The sequence below is a fragment of the Protopterus annectens genome, chromosome 3.part1, assembly GCF_019279795.1.
Source record: "Protopterus annectens isolate FY-2018-M chromosome 3.part1, PAN1.0, whole genome shotgun sequence".
Lineage (NCBI taxonomy): Eukaryota > Metazoa > Chordata > Ceratodontiformes > Protopteridae > Protopterus > Protopterus annectens.
The window spans coordinates 1104914574-1104935441 of record NC_056732.1 but is presented as its reverse complement, the minus strand read 5'-3'; the positions used below and the strand labels follow the sequence as shown (position 1 = coordinate 1104935441).

At 43.9% G+C, this 20868-nt stretch overlaps 1 protein-coding gene across 2 annotated transcripts in view; it reads left to right on the top strand.

Moving 5' to 3' along the window:
* Nucleotides 1–20868, top strand: part of AGO2 (argonaute RISC catalytic component 2) — a 2267075-nt gene that overhangs the window by 336728 nt on the left and 1909479 nt on the right. For both annotated transcript variants that reach the window (XM_044067244.1, XM_044067245.1), the window contains exon 2: nucleotides 629–812. In XM_044067244.1, coding sequence (XP_043923179.1) covers nucleotides 629–812 — 184 coding nt within the window. The remainder of the gene's footprint in view (nucleotides 1–628; nucleotides 813–20868) is intronic.

Sequence of the window (20868 nt, the reverse complement as noted above, 5' to 3'; positions counted from 1 at the left end):
TAGCTTTTGCAATTGTCCCATATAGGTATGGTTTTGCAGCAGTGATCTAATGAAAAACATAATATAGTTGTGTAAAGAAACTTACTGTGGTACTACCACTCCTCTTTCCTACCACCCACCCCCTTTCTCCTGCACTGCCCAGGGTGGGGTCTTCCTCTTTCTTTCTGCTCTTCTGACATGACTCAATTTCTTTAGAGTTTTAAACTTCAGCCTCTCTTTTTGAAGAAGGAAGCCTGAGTTTTGGCACACCTATATGACTTTCATACCAGCAGATATTCCTGTGGTAAGGGAGTACATATATTGTGTGAGGAAGGAGCCTGGAGCTTTGTATACCATCTGGACATCTGATAATCTTGGCAGGAAATGCTCCATGTAGCTGTGGCTTCAGCAGCAGTGATCTATTTGAACATTTAATGACGGTACGTTAACTTGCACAACTGTACTTACCTTGATTTGTACAGGTATCACTGCATTGCATGGAGCTGTTTATTGGACTACCCACAGGGTCCGCCCCCCCCAAAGCTCTGCATTATTGAATGTAAAGTATTAATCTTAAAAATGTCTAGATTTATGCCATTTTATGTTCACCATGTAATATGCTTTGCTTGCATTCTCTCTTTTTTTGTAGTTGTTACTCCTCCCCCACCCATACAGACAGTGGCCTTCAAGCCCCCAATGCGGCCAGATTTTGGTACAGCTGGAAGAACAATTAAACTACAGGCCAACTTTTTTGAGATGGACATTCCAAAAATTGACATCTACCATTATGAACTTGATATCAAACCAGAGAAATGCCCTAGAAGAGTTAACAGGTATGTTTTCATTCCCATTAATGTATTGCTAACTTGAAGGAAATGATTGATTTTTTTTTTTTTAGTTTCAGTTTTTGGTTTTTGTTTTGTTGTTAATTACTTAGTCATTGTGGTGGTTTTAATTTGAGGGGTCCTTTGAAGTGTAAACTTTCCAAGAGCCTTTTTAGCAGGTAGTAGTTTGTCTAGCTCTGCTGCATTGGTACTTCATGTGGCTCTGCCAGCACTCGCTAGGGTTTCTCACTCATTTAAGTGGCTTACTACCCTAGGATCCAAGTTCCTTCTAGTTTTCCCTGTATTTCATATGTCACTGTTAAGTGAATCATGTATTTGAGACCTACAAATCATTACAAAAGTCCACCACAGGTGTGTTTTTTTGTTGCACTATGGCCCACAGCATAATACTGAGGAAATTCATTGTATCGATCACTGCTACCATATCATTATGAAAAATCATAATTTGGTAAGATGGATCTCTCCCTTCTAGCCTGACTTTGGAACTTTGGCTATCCCAGAGCTAGGAGTGTTGAACTGATGTTGGGTAGAAAGAGAAATGGCTCCATCATTTGTTCTTTTCACTTCATCAGGATGTTCTGTCCATCTGTCTGATCAAGGATTCATATAGTGGTATTTGCCTGTTGATCAATGCTGAGGATTTTTTTTCTGGAGCGTGTGTATTTCTTAGGTTTTCTGAGGTAGATGATAGCACCTGGAGAAAAAGAATCACCATGTACCTGTGGCAGATGGATCTTGTTAAAGGATTTCCACCGTCAGTATCTTTTGTGCCTCTGGGAGCATTACTCCATGTTAAACTGAAAGTATTGTTCATATATAAAAATAAGTAGAGCTAAGAATTGCAAAGCCTCACCAGAGCACCAAAAATACTTATTCTTGAGCCAGGGGACACATTTCAAGTAGGTATTCAAAGGAGAAGCTAGATTCCTATAAGAGGTACTGGAACTCAAGCTGCTGGCATATGAGCCTAAAAAAATGGGGTCTATATTGCATCATCAACCGCTTAAAGCGAACGATTAATAATCGACCCCATGTAAGCGAAAGCTTACAATCTCAAAAGCTCAGAACAGCAATCCCCCCCCCTACTTACATATACCAACTCTGAGATCACAGTTACAGTGCCGAAAACGGCAAAGTAATGGAAGTGGCCAAGCAAATTCTTTCCCTGGGAAAAATTCGCTTAAAGCTGCTTCGCTATTTTGCCTTTTCGTTGTTTTAAGTTCAACCAAGACTCATTCGATAGAATGCATCTTCGGTCATCTAATAGGAACCCAGAAAATGTTATCCCTTATAGTTTTTTCAGACCTTTCAGATATGTTGTTAAAATTTGCATCCCTTGAGCCAGATTGACAACCTCCTAACATCCGGAAACGTGACCATTACAGAAAGAAAGAAGAAGGGTTATTTTTAAAAATACATTAGCTGATTCTGTGATTGTTGGGCTACATGCGACTTAAGACTGGCGTCTGCTAGCATTACTTTAGCAAGTATTAACCCAGACAGACTACAGGACCAAAAAGGTATATGCCTCTGCAGTAGTGGGTTATAGGGCAGTTGATTTCCAACCTCTTATGTAAGGACATATTAAAACAAACCAAGATGGCAGAACCCATCTAGGACACTAGTCTGGTGATGAGGCTAGATAAACTGTTCTAGACCTTCCAAAAGTAAGCAAGCATGTTGTCAAATGTGGGTATGATGACAGATTTATCTGCTAGCGTTGCTGCTTTAGGGACAGTGTTAAAAACATGCATGGCTTAGGATGTAGTCCTGTTCACAATGATGTAAGACACTAGTTCTTTTGTCTCTCTGAGTAAGTGTTTACTTTTCAGACCCTTTTCTCAGGAGAAAGACTTGAAGAGAAGGGGAAGGCTATCAAAATGAAGCAAGTGTTTCATCTTGACATCCCCAAGTATGTTACAAATTTAACCATTAAGTATTGGTCCTTCTTTATCCTTGCAAAGCTGAACTTAATCTAAAAAGAAAGGCTTCATGAACGTTATTGAAAAGAAGAAAGTTACTGGGTCATACAGTAGGGTAGAGTTAATGAGGAAATGATGAATAGCTGACCTCTTGTTTAGGATAAACAGCAGCAGTACTGTCTTGTAGACCCCCCCCCCCCCACACACACACACAAAAAAAATGTCTGTAGGTGGGAGACTGTTTTTCAGCAGGATTTTGGAAGCGGATTGCATCAAGATAAAATGGAATTTGGAAACTGCCACCCTTCATGAGAACCCCATGGATTCTTTAGGACCAGTGCTGCATCGGCTGCTTATCTACTTATATATAGACATGATCCTGCCAGGAGAGGAGTTAACAGGGTTTAATTCCAGACAACTTTGGGTCCTGAGAGATTACTGTCCTTGGAGACCCACATTAAACCTGTCCTGTTTTTCAAAGCAACTGACTGAGGAGTGTTTTTGGAGTCTAAGGCTCTTCGTAGGATCACAACAGTTTGTTTTAGTTTGCATCCATTTCATATGGGCTGTCTACTAGTTTCGGTGTATTCAGCACATGATTATCTCGTGTTAGCACATCTCATTCTTCAGGTGATACACATCTACCTATACTAGATTGACTGCTTAATTCAGGGCCATTTCCATGAGTAGCACAGGGCAGCACTGAATCAAGTCACCTTTTGTCTCACACAGAGATCTGTCAGCTTCCAGTAGATGAGCCTTTTCCCAGACCTTTCTGTGAGAAGTGCTAGAAAATAGCATGAAGCAAACTATTGTTACCTCTGGATGGAGTTTTCCTTCTCACTACAGTTTTCTCAACTTTGCCAGGAGAAGCTTTCTGGTGGGAATGGAATTTCTGCAAGTGGTGGTACATGTTGGCTTCTGTACTTATGGCTACTTGGTTAATCTCCATATAAGGAAGATCCATTGGTACATAAGGAACTGGTGGCTACAGCGTTTGTACACCTTGAGCAAAACCCTACTCATTCTGCCCTCTTTTCACAGGATGTTCCATTGGTGGATTGTTCAGGTGGTTATATATCTGGAGAATACCTTTTGCCGCTCCCACAATAATGAAACACTGACAACAGATGCATCAGTCCTTGCATGGGGAGAAGGGGGGACATATTAGATGCTTCAAAGTCTTGAATAGCTGGAATTAAAAAGCTCAGAGCCACACTGTCAAACACTACTGATACTGGCATTAACCTGTGCCTTTTATATCTTCAAAAAATGTTTGTGCCAGACGCACATGCATACACAGTCACAGAGAAAACCAGAGTTGTATGATACAACAGGTCTTGGACCACCATAATTCAGTTGTGCAGGCTTGGCAGTACTATTCTTAGATAAATTTGTTCTTCAGGGCCTCTTCCTCCAGGTGGTTTACATCCTGTTAGAACAAAATGCAATGATGGACCACCTAAATAAACAGTTTACCACTTTCTACAAATGGAGGCTAGATCCAGGGATTTTCAAGTCCCTTAAGTGGCACTTAGCATGGAGGTCTTGTGATCCACCTCTTCAGATCTTGTCATCAGTGCTGGATCAAGAGGTTTTGCTCATGGTTTCCATGCAGACAAGACTTTGTGACAAGTACTTTCTTCTTGAGCTGAGAAGGGGCATTTCTGTACATCGTCTTACACCCCATCCTGTCTGGGGCTCTACTGAAAGGCCTATAGTGATAAGAAAACCTAATAGTAGTAGCCTCATTATGTTCATGGCAACTTTGATTTAACTTGTTTCTTTATTTGAAGAAGGGTGTAGGGACTTCTTATCTTTGAGTTGTACATTAATGATCCAGCATAATGGCACCTAGTAAATCCTAGACTCATGTCTCAAACACTCTGGCCCAACACAAGGACACCTTGGTACACCTGATACTTTGAGGTCATCAGCTAATTGTCTGTGGTGTAGGTGCCGGATTCCTCACAGCTAGAATTTCTTCTGAAAAGTGCTGTGTATTCATAAGGAAGACTGAAATCCTACTTGGGTAAATAGAAGATATTTTTAGACTGGCTTTTCTTGCCACATCCCCTGAAGAAGCTTCTTTTCACCATGTCCTTGCCTGACTACACATTCTGTTTAGTGCAGGGTTGACTTGTGCTTAATTAAGCTTGCACTTGTCTGCCATTTCATCATGCTTGCTTATGAGCTTAATCCTTACTTAATCTTTATTAGTTAAGATTTCCCCCGAAGGGGGCCCTATACTTTAGACCACCCAGCAGCTCTACTCGTAGACTTGATTGCTGTTCTGGAGTACTTTGCAAACCTTCCTTTTGAAACGGTGATTGTGCTTTTATGTTACTGTTGTGGCAAACAGTTTTCTTGGTGATTTATTCCCATTATTCTCAGGGAGTCTGAGTGGCAGACCCTGATGGCAGCAGAGCCCTACACAATTTTTCAGTGGAACAGAGTATCCTTGACACCAATTTGTGTTTGCCCAAGATGCTTTTGAATTAGCAAAGAACCACAGTCACTCTTTCTATGCTAGTTTTTTCCCTAAACTTCAGAATAGAGGCTGTTACTTTTGATTGACTTGATTAGATGGGTAGCACTACCTAACCTGCACTAAGGAGTGTGCATAAATTCAAACTAAATTATTCTCCTTCAGTCAAGGAATACTTGGCAAGCTAGTATCCAGTTACTGTTCAAGTGGCTAACTGTATTGTGCACTGTTATAATTATTGTGGAGACACCTTTCAAGGACAGGTCAGCGCCAATTCTAAAAGATCAGAAGCTGCTTCTGCTGCCTTTTTCAGAAATGTTTTTCCTCAGCACATCTGTGTTGCACTTGTCTGGACCTTCATTCACACTTAATACCCTACAAACTGGACTTTTTCTCTTAAGGTCAGAGCAAGGTTTCAAGTACAGTCCATTGGGCATGCTAAGTTATTCACCTTGAGTGTGGGGTCAGGACATGCACTGCTTTAGTACTCTTCCCATTTTTTATTAATTTTCCTCAGCAGTGATTCCTGTGGTGAATGTAACACTTCTGTGTTGCAATTTAGCAATAGATATTTGAATACTGGCATCATTACTGCAGCATAAACTCCCACCTTCTCACTTGTCTGTTCCTGTTTTTGAGGTTTCTTTCAAAGAGCAAAAGACACATGTTACTAAATTTTAATTGAGTCTGCAAGGTTTGGATGTTAGATGATGTCCTTCTATTCTCATGTTACAGTATTCTCACGTGGGATCCTGTGCCTCAGGCGACCCAAACGTCCGGCTCCTCTACCAAAGCTTAAGTCTTGTTGCTGTCAGAGTGGGACGTCACACTCAGGGCCATAAACCGTGGGCCATAAATGTGACGTCTGCATGCACAGACCTCAGAACTTCTCTGCCACAGTCTAACGTCTGCTTGCTCATTCCGCTCCGTGCTTTGGCAGATGATACAGATAAGTACCCCATTAGGGAATCTTTATTTTTGTTGTAGGCTTAGACTGCTGTTGCTTTTTTATTAGCTGATGTCATCTAGGAAGAAAAAAATGTAAGTGTGGTCAGCAAATTCTGCACAAAGATTCTCTCAAACTTTGCCTTTTCTACTTAGCTCATTCCCACGACCGTAAGACCTGTAATACTCGTCAGTCATCTGTCCCCACGACCATAAGACCTGTAATACTCGTCAGTCATCTGTCCCCAAGACCCTATGCAGTCATCTGTTAGCCCTTAAATTATTTGTGGAGAGCCAGCGTCTTAAACGCTTGGCCCTATGCATGGATACTGAACCGGACGTCGAGGTGGAGTGACCAAAAAAGGCCAAGGTTTCAAAGCCTGCTACTGCTGTCCCTCTGTCGGAGGTTCCACTAGCTACCGGTCTAGGAGCTGAGATGTCCGGAAGAAATGGCGACTTCGGCGGGTACCATGTCAGAAGCCCCACTAACCTCTTCAGTTGGCACATCTGCAGAGGTTTCTACTACATCGGCCTCTACCAGTGTCAAGGGGGAACCGGGTTTGACTGGACGTCCACCTTCAGTTTCAGAACAGGGCTTCTTGGCCACAGGCTCAATGACTGACTCTAGGCCTTCAGCTTCTCAAATAATTTCCAAGTCGTCTTCTCTGAAGAGAAAACAAAAAACTAGGTATTTGTCTACCCCACTGGAAGACCAGCCAGACTGGCAAACTTTATCCCAGTCCCTGGTTTAGGCTTTTATGGCCCTCAGGCCCACAGCCCCACGTACTCCTGCTCTGCTTACCCTCAGCTAGTTCCACCCCCTTCCTCAGACTTGGGAGGAAGACTCCTCCTCCTCTGAGTCTGACTTACACTAAACAGCTGGCCTCTGCCCTGGAGTACTGTTCTCCAGATGAAGACTCCCCACCTGAAGGTAGTCTCCCCAAAGGTGATATCTCCAAAATGAGAGCATACTTTAAGTGGGATGCCACACAAATGACTAAGGTACAAAAATGGTACTTTGAGCTATTCCAGATGGAGTCTCCCTCTCCCTTTGCTATTCCCCCTGTGATCCCAGCTTACCTGGATTCCTTCGTTTCTGCTTCCAGGACCCCAGAATCCCAACTTCCAGCCCCTGAAAGGCAAGATAGGTTCTATGAAGTCCCTGATGATCAAAAGTACCTCATCAAGCCACCCATGGCAGACCCTGCTGTTATTGCAGTGGCACCAGACAAGCAATCCAAGCAGCTTCCTTCCTCTTCCCTCCTGCCATCAAAGACAGTAAAGTGAAGGACAGACTGGGAAAAAATATCTACACTTCCTTCACCCTGGCCTTTAGGGCCATTAATTGCCAGACACACATGATAAAGTATGCTTTAGATCTAGTCTCCCAGGCAACTACATTGCTCCCTTCTGTACCTGACTCCCCTATAACGCCCCAGGTTGCTTCTAAGCTTTCTTTAGCAGCACAGGTAGCCAGGCATTCTATAAAATGCAGTTATGATACTGCTGAAGCCTCAGCCAGATCAGCCGCTTCCGTATTACACAGGTACTCCTAGCTCAGACTTCAACTCCTCCATGATGACTTCAAGAATAAGATCCTGGATGCTCATCTGAACAATAAGTTCCTCTTTGGCAAGCAATCTGCTGAACTATTCAAAAGTTTGCAGGAAAAAAGCAAGGAACTGCAGGACCTGAAGCATTTATTGGTTTCCCTTCTACAGGAACTACCTTGCCAAACCAAGCTTTGTTAGGAGGGCACCTGCTCCTTCCTCTTCCTCAAAACACAGGAAAAGGGCTAGGAAACCCTTGTCCCCTAGGACTGCTTCCTCCCAATTTGCCTCCAGGCAGTCCTTTCTAGACAGAGCTAACAATGTGTGACTGCCTACATCTCCTCCACCTTCTTCCCCTTTCTACCCACCTCTCTCACTGTCTCCCCCTATGGCAACATAATATCTCAGAGCAGTGGGTCTTATTAATAGTGGGAAAAGGGTACTTTATGACCTGGCAAGAAAAACCCGTATCAAAAGGCGCACACCCCTCCCTCCAAAAAATCAAATCCGCCTGATTCCCCAGATCATCCAGGATTTACTGTTACAGGGCACCATAGAGAGGATTGCAGCAGGTCAAGAGCGTCAAGGGTTTTACTCCAGGCACTTCCTGGTTCCAGAAAAAGAAGGATCCTTGGAGACCTACACTGGACCTGTCCCTGTTAAACCCCTTCCTGCATGTACCTTCTTTCTGCACCTGTCCCTGTTAAACCCCTTCCTGCATGTACCTTCTTTCTGCATGCTTTCCCTTCAAACCTTTCATCCATTGTTGATACCCAGTGCCTTTATGGACACTTTGGACTTGAAGGAGGCATACCTTCATATCCCCATCCACCCAGACTTCAGGCGATTTCTGCACTTTGCTGTGCCATCTTCGCAGTGTCACTTTTCTGCCTTGCCCTTTGGTTTATCTACAGCACCAAGGATCTTCACAAAGTGTTTAGCTCCAGTAGAAGCCTACTGCCAAACAAAGGGCATACAGATTTACCCTTACCTGGATGACCTTCTCCTCCTAGCAGAAGAGCCAAGTACTCTTCAGGCACACCTGCAATTCACAATGTCTCTCCTAAGAAGTCTGGGGTTTACTCTCAACCTACTGAAGTCCTCCCTCGCTCCATCCCAAGACCAGATCTTCTTGGACTGCAGAGTAAGGGCAGATTTGATGAAGGCCTACTTACCACAAGACAAGGTCACATCTCTGACCAGCTTCTTCCAAGACCTACTTCTAGTCACCCTACATCTCTGCCAGGGAATTTCTCTGTCATCTGGGCTTCATGGCAGCTATTCTTCCTATGCTGCCCCTGTTAGGTTGCTCATGAAGTTTCAATGGTACTTGAAAAATGTCTGATCCCAACACCAATCACCCCTGGATTTACAGGTGCCCTTCCTGCCCTGCCAAAAGAAAGAGTTGGGGTGGTGGATCTAGTAAATAGGTCAGAGCCCAGGCATCCCTCTACAGCCCAACCAGCCAGTCCAATTCATGCACGCACATACCTCCGGTCAGGAATGGGGGCCACTATGAATGATCTCAAGGTGCAGGCTCAATGGCAGCCCTTCCTCCAGAAAAAATATATCAGTGTCAGGGAAATGACTGCTCTGCTTCAAGCTCTAAAGACCTTCCTCCTGCTCATACAACCTGGTCCCCTTCAAGTTTTCACAGACAACACCACAGTGATGTGGTACATGAACAAGTGGGGGGGGGGGATCCTATCTACTTTGCAGGCTAGCAGTACAGGTATGGGAGCTGGCCACTCAGTACAATGTGACACTGTAGGCAGTCTACATCCCATCACAAGATAATCATCAGGTAGATGCCCTCAGCAGATCACTCTCTCAACATCACGAATGGATGTTATAGAGGGATGTTTTCTTAGACATTGTCCACCAATGTGGCACCCCACAGATGTATCTGTTTGCCTCCCCTCAGAAAGACGACTAGAGCTGTTCTGCTCTAGGTTCCCCTTGCCACTAACATGAAAAGTGTATGCCTTTTCAATGTCTTGGAAGGGGATGTTCCTCCATGTTCCCCCCCCCCCTTCCCTCTCGTCAAGAAATTCCTACTGAAAATTCAATGGGACAAACTAAAAATCTTGCTGGTGACCCCCTATTGGCCAAGGCAGCATTGGTTCCCCGTTCTATCTCTTGCCAAGGGCTATCACCACAAGCTGCCTCACAGGTTGGCTCTTCTCGCACAGCAGAAGAGATCCCTCATCCATCCTCGTCTGAAAAGCAGTGACTTAACCCTTTGGGTGATAAACTTCTGATCCCTTTCAGACACCTTTACCCTGAGGATGTGCTATCTGTCCTGCAGGAGGCCAGGAAACTTGCTACCAGGAGAGGCTGATTATCAAAATGGAAAAGGTTCTCCAGCTGGTGTCTTCAAAGGCAGCTAGACTCCTTCCAAGCTGATGTTCCTCTAGTTCTAGCCTACGTGTGTGAATTCCTAAAATCGGATCTTTCATACTCTTCAGTGAAAGTCCATTTGTCATCCATCTCAGCCTGCTTGCCCATTGAAACACCCCTTTTTATCGAGATTAGAGGTGAAGCTTTTTCTTAAGGGGATTCTCCACATCAGACCACCAAGGAAAACCTATCCCTCCTCCGTGGGACTTTGAACTTTGTTCTGGCGAAACATACCACTGCCCCTTTTGAACTTGCAGCTTCTGCCACTTTAAAGATGTGTATCTGGAAGGCTATCTTGTTAGTAGCCCTCACTCCAGCTAGAAGAGTCTCTGGCTGTAAGCACTCATGGCTACTCCACCCTACACTCTTTCACAGGGACAGGGGTTTCTCTTTGTACTAACCCCTCTTTCATGCTCAAAGTGGTCAAATAAATGTCCCTCAACCAATCTATTTGCCTACCTTCTTCCCCTCACCACAGTGTGACCATGAGAGAGTGCTCAATTCCCCTTGATGTTCACAGATAACTGAGGTTTTATCTGGACAAGACAAAGGACATTAGGAAGTCCAACCAACTCTTGGTATTATTTCACCCCAGGTCTCTGGAGAAAGCTGTATCCAAACAGACAATATCCTCCTGGGTATGCAAAACTATTAACTTCTGTTACTTCTTCCATGGCAGAGAGTTTACCGTACGCTGTTAAAGCACAGTCCACTAGAGCAGTGGCCTCTTCAGGGGCCCTTTCTCAAAGGCCTGGATACGGCCACTGTCTTACAGGCAGCCAAATGGTCTTCTGTACACACTTACACCAAGCACTGTAAATTGGATAACTTCTCCAGAGCCAGGGCAGGATTAGCAAAGGTCATCCTCTACAGATTCCTGGAGACTGCTACCTTTTCCTCCACCCTTTGCTCTGCTTGAGCTGTGGTGCTCTCCCACATGTGAGAATACTGCAGCATGAGAGTAGAAGGACATAGATTAGTTGTGTAAAATCTTACCAATAACCATAGATGTTCTTTTCCATGTTGCAGTATTCCTTCCCTCCTCCTGTCCCCCTAAAGGACCTTTTCCCTTTCTGGATGGCATACTTCCCATACCCTTAGACTGTTGTTCAACTGGGCAGTCAGTTCTGAGGTCTGTGCTTGCGGGTGTCACGTTTATGGCCCACAGTTTATAGCCCTGTGTGTGACTTCCCACGCAGCTGACAGCAACTAGGTTTAAGCTTTGGTAGAGGAACTGGATGTTGGGGTCACCTGAGGTGGAGAATCCCATATGTAAGAATGCTGCAACATGGAAGAGAAAGACATCTGTGGTTATGGGAAGATTTTAGACGACTAATCTTTTCAGGAAGTCATTGATGTATGATACCTTCCACAGGCACACTTGTGTGGTGGCCTACCTCAGACACACCAAAAAGAACTGAAGATGGTGTGGTTGCTATCCTCTCTAGCTCATATCAGTCTGATGCCATTTGTGTAGAGAAGAGACCAGCTCACGTAGGGGACATCCAGAGCTCTAGAAGTCAGACTAAAATGATCAGGCATTCACCTGTGGCAAGTTACTGTTTTTTATGAATGATGCAGCAGTGATACCAGAGTTTAACACCTGGTGTTATGGTAAGTTGATACACAGTTGTTTTCCACAACTGTTCTGTGTAGTACAGCTACCCAGAGATACTGCTAAGAAAAGCTAGATGCTCATATGCTGGCATCAATAGGTGGAGTTCATTTCAAGAACTGGAAGCAGTTCAGTGATTAGCTAGAGAGCTACTCCAATAAGACCTGAAAGGAATCAGAGAGGATTAAGACAAAATAAGTTGGGGTCAGGCCACAGCTGAAGCCTGCATCTACTGCCAAGTCCTTCACAGCTGCAGTGGCCTTTCTGAATCCTGATGTGGGTAATCCTTCCATCCTAAGGGTTGACCTTTTGCTGAACTTGTGCAGATCGTGTTGAGTATTGCTGGAGACAAGCATGCTCATCTCTGCTATTGTGAGACATTGGCAGCGGGTGCTTCCAGGTGCTTCCACACCCATCTCGTACTTGAGCAGATGCCTTTCTGGACATCGAGCATGGAGTGAACTTTTAAGTCTCTGAGCATGAGTCTTTAAGCTCAAGCTTGGGCTTAAAGTCCGCAACCTTTCTCTCCCCTCTGGACTGAAATGAGTTTACTGAGAATGATTTGTAAGTTCCCACAGCCTCTTTTGCACCCATTTGGCTTTTACTTACTCTGCCATGTCATTAAAGCTTTATATTTTGCGTTGCCTGATTTGAAGTGACCAAGCAGGTGAGAGTGCTGCTACAGGGGTTTTGTCTGATTTCCTGACTATGTGGACCACCCCAAACCACCTAAGGAGGCAGCACATATTCGTGTTTAGAGTTGGTAGATGACTTCCTCTAACTTCTGTTTGTCCAGTTCTTTTGCCATGAAATAAATGGTACCAAAATCTTGGTTTCTGAGGCTGATTCCATTCAGTGTTTTTTTTTTTTTTTTTTTTTGCATAATGTCCTTGGGCTCCACCAAGGGCTTTAACTAAAAAAGTCAGCTAATTGAAGCTAGGCCTTCCCAGTCATTTGGTTCTTGTTTGCTATTTGAGCAGGAGACACCAGTATTGCAGCAGTGTGGGCTACACTCCTGCTAAGCAGACTCCAAAGCTCTGGACACGGTCTTTCATGTTGGTCCTTTTTTGCCCTTAAGTGTTTGTCTTGTGGCACTGTTGAGCCTTCCTGGTAGACCAGGCTTTTCTAACTAGTTGATCTTTGACACAGAACAGTTTGTAGACTGTATTCCCATTGTTTCTGTAGTGGATCTTTCATGTTGCCTGCTTTACTTCTGACTGTACTAACAATGTGTCAGGAGCATTGACATTAGGTTTTCACCTGTGTAAGATGGCTTGCTTTCTGTAAACTCCCTTAGATGAGGCACTCTGGAATGCAGTATTTTTGGAGAGGTTTTGTTCAGAGTCTTCTCCAGAGAAACAGAGCATCTCCCAAAAAAAAAAAAAAAAAAGCTGAAAAATTGTCACCTTTTATGGGCATATATGGCCCTTCCTCTGGTAGACCATCCTAGAAGTCTAGGAGGAAGAAGCGGCAGTGTTAGCCAAAGGTGTTTGCTGAATCTTCAGGTGATGTGTCTGACTTGGTCTACTCCCATTGAGGCTTCATGTAATAGAGCATTCTGTGTTAGGACAATGTTTGGGAACATGCTTGCCCACTTGGTGTTCCTTTCTCACAAGGATTATGGAAGCAAGATTTTACTCATGTCTGATACTAATGGTAAGGAAAGGTGTGTGTGTGTTTTTGGGGGCAGGTGGTGGCGGTTAAAATGGTTGAGACACAGTCTGCATAATAACTAAGGTGTTTTAGCTTCACAGACCCAAGGAACAGGGTCATTCTGGAACTCTGGTCACTGTATTGTGACTCATGTTCTCCTAGCGTCTGCATGGGGTTCCTCCCACTTCCCCAAAACATGCTAGATGTTTAAACATCGAGCATGTACTTAACTAGGTTTAAACCCAACCTTTGTAGTATGAGAGCAGAGTACACTGAAAAACTCCAGCATAGTCATGAACAACACAAATTCTAGGTGATGACACTCAAGGGAAGAGTTGTATAGACCAACTGCTTTAGGCATTGGCTGTGTTGGACAGCATCTTCTAGACAGAACATTGATCATGACCTGCACACTGTCAGGGGTAGTCGCTAGACGGTGTAAAAGTTGACTCCAGGTTATTTAGTTACATTGATTGTCACTAGTAATGGGCATGGGTACTGGCTGATTGGTGTCCAGCTGCCCTGCATAGATTACTTGGAATAACTCTGCTGAGTGAAAGCTGGATGTAAAACCAAACAGCCTGTGAAAAATGAACTAAAGTTTGCTAAACTGACTATAGGTTCACTGACAGAATGCAGCTTGGAAGTGAAAAACATGATTTTAAGGAGGAGCCTGGACATATAGAGTATGTGGAAGGAGCAGTGTTGTAAAGTTACTTGGCTTGGAATTGTCTGCTACTCGGGAAATGTCCGAATTGTGGTGAGACTGTCCTCTGACAATGAGGGACGTGTTCAGAATTGGTGGTGCTCATGGCAATCAAATTCCAGCACAAAGCTAGAGCGGCATTCATAATCTCAGGCTGTGCCCCACAGCAGGGTTGTGATGGTGATGGGGAGTACATTCAGGCAGCAGTTGCCTGACCTGCTAGTTAAAATGGAACAAAATGAATTGGTATTTATAATGGTCACCTGAATGCTTATCTCAGAACTGCCCTGGTCCACATGGGTGGAGTAGCATGCATAAAGGAGAGACCGTTATAGACTGGCAAATGGTTTGATATGGTGGCCAACACATGGTTCACCAAAAGAGCGAGAGTCATGACATCACATACAAGACTGGTGAACATACAACTCTGGTAGACTCACTACTAGTAAGGAAAGGGCATTGTGGTAGAATCAGAGATTGTAAAATCATCTCCAGTAAAAAAACTTTCTGCAGTCAGCTGTAAGAGTGGTCACAGAAAGCTCTACAATTGCTTATTTTTACTATTTGGTAACTGGGTAAGGTGGACTGGTCCACAAATACTTTTGGCCATGACTTGGTTCAACAGAAATAAGGTAAAAACCCTGAAAGCTGACTGGAGTGAAAGAACAGGAGTTGACAGAAATACTTGTGTATGAAGACTATAGAATCTGCACCCAAGCCCGGTATGGCGATAAAGTACATGAAGAATACTGGTGATGGAATGAAGAAGTCCAGGAAGTTAACAAAAGAAAGGAGAACTGCAGGAAGAAGTGGGCGGTAGAAAAGATGGACCAGGCTAAAAAAGGAATGCTGGCTGATTAACAGAGAGGCTAAATGAACAGTCACAGTGGTACAGAACAAGACAATAGAGGGAACTCTACCAGCTTCTGGAAAGTGACTAAGCAGATGGCACTATCAGGTTGCAAGACAAAGTCAAAGACAAAGTAGTAATTTAAACAATTCGTAAGTTATGCCTGCAACAATCTGCTCACCAGTTCAGAGGACATTAAAGGCAAATGGAATGAGTACTTCAAGAAGCTTATGAATAAAATTAAAAAAAAAAAAAATCCCAACCAGCTGTGTTGGGTCATGCTTTAAGGTATGATGAAAGAGGAAGAACAACCTTCCCTAGAAGAAGAATGAATGGAAGTCAGGAAATTGAAGTCTGGGAAAGCACAACCCTCCGATGAAGTAAGTGCAGATGTGATCAAGGTGTTGGGTGAGTTACGGGAGGAGTAGCTTTTGAGCATATGCATAAAAACAGAGAGAAAGATGTACCCCCAGATAACTGAAGAATAAGCATTCTAGTGCTGGTATACATGATCGAAGGGAGCACTCAATTGTGGGCAGAAGCAGATCTGTCAGACCACACAAAAGTGATGGAGAGGATGATTGATGTACAAAATATGCAGAGTAGTAGAAAGTCTGATGGGAAAAGTGCAGTTTGGATTCAGATCAGGATGCAACACAACTGATCCAGTGTTTGCCATGAGGCATGTAGTGGATAAGAAGCTGGAGATGAGGAAAGTCCAACTGAGTATTCCTGGGCTTTGAGAAATTATATGGCAAGATCCTAGCAAAGCTGATATAAACAGTCTTTCAGTGGTTCAGAGTTCTGGAATAATTTGTAGAATTTGTGTAGGCTATGTACAAGTATCCAATGCCACAATTAGTGTTTGGACTCACCACAAAGTTCCCACTGGAATTGTATACTTCCGGGTTCAGCTTTGGCCCACTACTGTTCATACTGGTGATGGAATATATTAGCAAAAAAGGTTGGAGGGGCAGATTAACAATGCTGCTGTAGACAGATGCTGTGGCCATGCAAGTGGATTCTGGGCTGCAGTGTCATGAAATGAGAGGAACTGGAATGCAAAACTGAAGGCACTTAAGCTGAAACTGAGTACAGGCAAACAAAAGTACTGGCAGCAAATGCAGGAAACAAGAAGCAGCTGAAAACTGAGTTAGAAGAGAAAACATTGGAACAGGTTTAATATCTTCAGATACCTGGGAGAGGGGGCTTTGAAAAGGGAAGTCCTAAATGAGGTCAGAGCTAGGATCAGATGTGCTAGAGGTTGGATGTAGGTGGTGTGTGGCAGAAAACCTCCAAAGAAGCTGAAGAGTACGGTATGTAAATCAGATGTGTGGCCAATGCTTCTGTATGGCACAGAAACCTGAAAAATATAGGCAGAGCAGTTGAAGCTTGAGGTAATGGAGGTGAAGTGTCCCAAACAGGGGTGGTAGAATGCACAATGTGAGTGCGGAATTGTTAGAGAAGATCAAAGAGAAGTGATTACAATGCTTTGGTCACATGTGCAGGAAAGTAGAAGATAATTTGTTGAAGATCTGAGAGAGATAGGAATAGGGTAAGAAGAGACAGGGTTGTTCAGCATAAAGATAGATAAATTACTGTCGCAGTCACCCCCACTATCTTTTTTATTGAGAGAGGTAGTGACACGGAGACATTTATATGGGTAGGACTGAAATCTTTAATTGCAATAGTAGGGATGTGTCATGGAGCCCAAGAAGGGGAAAATTATGAGGGGGTGTAGACATGCATGAAAATATTTGGAATGGAAGATGTGATTTCATTAGCAGGACCTCAGAGTGTATGTACTGTTCCCCAAGGTACAATAACTGGGTTAGACTGGCTAGAAATTCTATTTTGCAGTGCCGTGTGTATTTAAATGTTTTATGTCCCTTCCCTTGACTTTATCAGATCGTGCAGTAGTAAAACGTTAAAGAATGCAGGGTAGTAATGTAAACTGAGACATTGGTGCTTCCTGATGTCCTTTCTTAAGAAAGGGAATTTAAGGAATGGGTATTGGGTATGATTTGATAGTTATTACTTCAGTAAGGATAGCTAGTGAATAAGATAAAATGAAAATGGATTTCAAAAACAAGGTAAAAACAGAATGAAAAGATATGAAATAGTAGTAGTGAGCATTATTTGGAAGGGTCGACTAAGGATGAAGTATGGCAGAAGAAGAGAAGTCTTACAGAATAAGAGGTGAAGCAACTGCAGAGTCCTAAATTTAAAAAGGTATTTGGACAAATACACAAGATCAGAAAGGTTACTGTTAATTTTGTTTGGATAACTCTAGAGCACAAAAACTTTTGCCACAGTGACTTAAGCAACAAGAAGTAGATATGTAGCTAAACTTAAGGAACCAAGAAAAAATAACCAGAGGTCCGATAGTATGTTTGATATTTTGGAAATGTTATAAAAGTTTGTGTAAAACTGAGCAGTGGGGAATCCTTGGAAGTACATGAATGCAACTATGTATGGAAGACTTTGATGTGCCATGGTTGGTGAGAGATGAGGTTTAGCAATATTAAGTTAGGAAGAGGTGAAAGAAAATCAGTGATATGTAATGAATCAGCAGAGAAGTCTCCAGGAACAGATGGTGGTTGGAAATTTGGAAGTTGGTTGGAAAAAGAGGTGACAAAGATCTGGAAGGCTTTGCAAAGCAATATTTTAGAAAGAGTGGAGGGAGAGTTCTAACATCTTGGTTTAATGTGGTGGTGGTGGTATTACTTAGACACTTCTAAAATGGCTTAATTTCATCCTATTTTGACTTGAACTATGGTTAGTGTTTCTGTGTTAACTAAGAGACGGTCAAAGATGTTGTTGGCATTGATATGGATTGGTGTGGTTTTGGAGAGAAACATGAACACAATAATAGGACAGTGATTAACCAGAAGTAATTAGTGTAATAAAACACCACTGCTGTTGGTGAGTCTAGATGCAGAGTTCAGTAGGGTCTGTGAGGTAAATACCTTAACCAATTATACCAGCTCCTACTTAAGGTGGGATTTTGAGTAGGGCAATGATGGCATTTGTTTCCCTGATCTTAAGAAGAAGAAGCTGATGACCCTGTAGAGCCTTTGCAAGTCTATCCATGCTTCCCAGAAATATTAAAAAGGTATTGCTCTCTGAGTTTTGTGTAGGGTCTGTAAACTTGGGCATGAGTAGTCAAGCATTTACAGGATGTCCTTCAAGAATGCAACTGCAGTCATAACATATGGGTTGTCCTGCCTCAGGCAGCCCTTGGTCGGCCGGATTCCAAAATCTGGGTCTGACGTCGGCTGATGTCGCAGTTCTCTCCGACGTCAGAGCGGCTGGAGTACATAAGCATCAGCAGACGCCATTTTCTTCAGTCTTTCTTGCCACGCGGTGCCCGAAGCAGAAGCAGTTCGCAAGTGCCGGTCGGTCAGCTCCTGTATTCTTCGATTCCGAAGTCATCAAAAGAAGCTAAGTACCCCGTTGGGGACCTTTTCTTGCCTCAGCCGATGTCAGAAATTACTGAAAAAGTTAACAATTGTCTTTCTTGTGGTAAACAAATACCTCATAAGGATTTCCACTCTTACTGTCTTCCTTGCCTTGGCCCAGACCATGACGTCTCGGCCTGTGTAGCCTGTGCTCGCTTCAACAAGCGCACTCTCAGGCTCCGGGCGGAGTTCGCTGAAGATTTTTTCGGCGAAAACTTGCTTACACAATGCCATCGGAACTTCCGACATCGCAAACTCCCAAGAAACGAAAAGACCGGGACCGACATCCTCGGCCCACGTCTACCACCGACTCCACGCCAAAACCTAACGCGAGTGCTCCGGTTCCCTCTGAGACGGTTTCTCCACTGCTCCGAACCGAACACACCGCATTACCGACGACTCCGATTCCGGATATCACTCCGCCAGTTATTGATTTTCCTCCGGATACCGAAACCGAGGAAATGCCCGAGACCATTGCTGTAGACAAGGTCACTCCTGCACGTGGAGCTGCCAGGCCTCCTATGGCCATGTCTATTAAGGCCTACACTAGGGCTAAGGCAGGCAGCAAAACAAAACATCTTACTACTAAAACCTTACCTCAGCCTACTCCAGAGACACAAATTATGTCTATGGCTGCTGATTTAATTTCTATGATTAGAGGTTCACAGGCCCATCCTGAGAGAGGATCCCAGCCTCCTTCTGATAAAAGGCCCCGGGTTGAACCCCCTGACCCTATTCCGTCAGATGAAGATTCTGAGGGCTCTGTCCACTCTGATAGCCAGGAAGAGCTCTTCCAGACCTATGAGGACTCGGATGCAGAGGATTCCATCCCCTCGGCCTCCCCTCCTGAGTATATTTCTTTTGGGGAAGTCCTGCATACCATGAGGGAACATTTCAAGTGGCAAGGCCAGGAATATTCTGATTCCAGAAAACGCCTTCGGACTTTCCTTAAGAAGCCCCAGCACAGGCCCTTAGCTATTCCTCCTGTACTTGATGTTTTGGATGATTTATATTCTGACTCTAGTGTTACCCCTGACTCTCTTCCTCCTGCTCCAGCCAAGCCAGACAGGTATTACAGGGTTCCAGAAACACATTCCCATTTATTCAGGGCCCATACTGCTGATTTGGAAACTATTTCACAGGGGCCTAAAGGAGTTTCAGCTTCCACCTCTAAAAATCCATTGCCCTCCAACAGGGAAGCTAGGTCATTAGAGAGATGGGGCAAAAGGTTTACACTTCCACTACCTTATCTATGAGAGCTTTGAATTGCCTTTTTCATATGTTACAATATCAGGATTTCCTGTTAGAAGATTTACAAAAAACATTGGCCACTCCTTATCCTTTAGACAGGAAGGCTTTGCAGGAAGCTGTACATAATACTCAGCAAGTAAGCAATCACTTCCTACAGTGTGGATATGATGCACTGGAAGCTTCATGTAGGGCAGCTATGACAGGGGCAGTCATTCGTAGACATGCATGGTTAAAAGATCAACCTCTACCAGATCATGTGAAGGCAAAACTTCTGGATGCACCTTTGGAAAAGAACAAGCTTTTTGGTGCTAATGCTAAGGATGTGTTAAAGACCATCGAGGAAAAAGCAAAATCAGTTCAGGCGGTGAAAGATTTCCTCCAGGTTCAACCCCCCAGATTCAGTAGGAATTGGCCTTCAAAAAACGGGTCCTTTCCTAATCCAGAAAAGTTTCAAAGGGGTAAAAACAGACGTGGCCGAGGAAGAGGCCAATACAGAGGTCCTTACAGGGGACGACAATGGCAGCCAGGAAACCAAAGAAGTGACGCAGGGGTTTCACCTGCCCCACAGCCACAATCTCAATGACTTTCCTCTACTTCCGCCTACCAGGGAACAGATAGAAGCTCCCGTGGGTGGGAAATTATCTCTGTTTGCAAAAAATTGGCACAGACTGACAAAGGACAAATAGATTTTGGACATTATAGACCGAGGCTACAGGTTCCATTTTCATACCTTGCCAAGAAAACAAGGCATGCCAAACCTACCACCAAACCACAGGGCAGAGGCTATCAAGCAAATCTCTCTGCTGACTCGGATGAAAGCAATAGAAAGAGTTCCACAACAAGAACAAGGCCAGGGGTTTTACTCAACACTGTTCCTTGTTCCAAGAAAAGAATCTCAGTGGAGACCAATACTGGATTTGTCCGCATTAAACACCTTTCTCATAGTACCAAAGTTCAAAATGCTGACTCTGCAGCAACTCCTTCCCATGCTGGGCAAGGGGTCTTGGCTGATTACTCTGGACCTCAAGGAGGCATACCTGCATGTCCCTATCAGGCACAGCTGCAGAAGATACCTCAGATTTCTTGCAGGGCCAGAGCATTATCAATTCTCAGCATTGCCATTTGGCTTATCTACTGCGCCCAGAGTATTCACAAAATGCCTGGCTTCAGTAATTGCTCATTGCAGGCTCCAGAGGATACAAA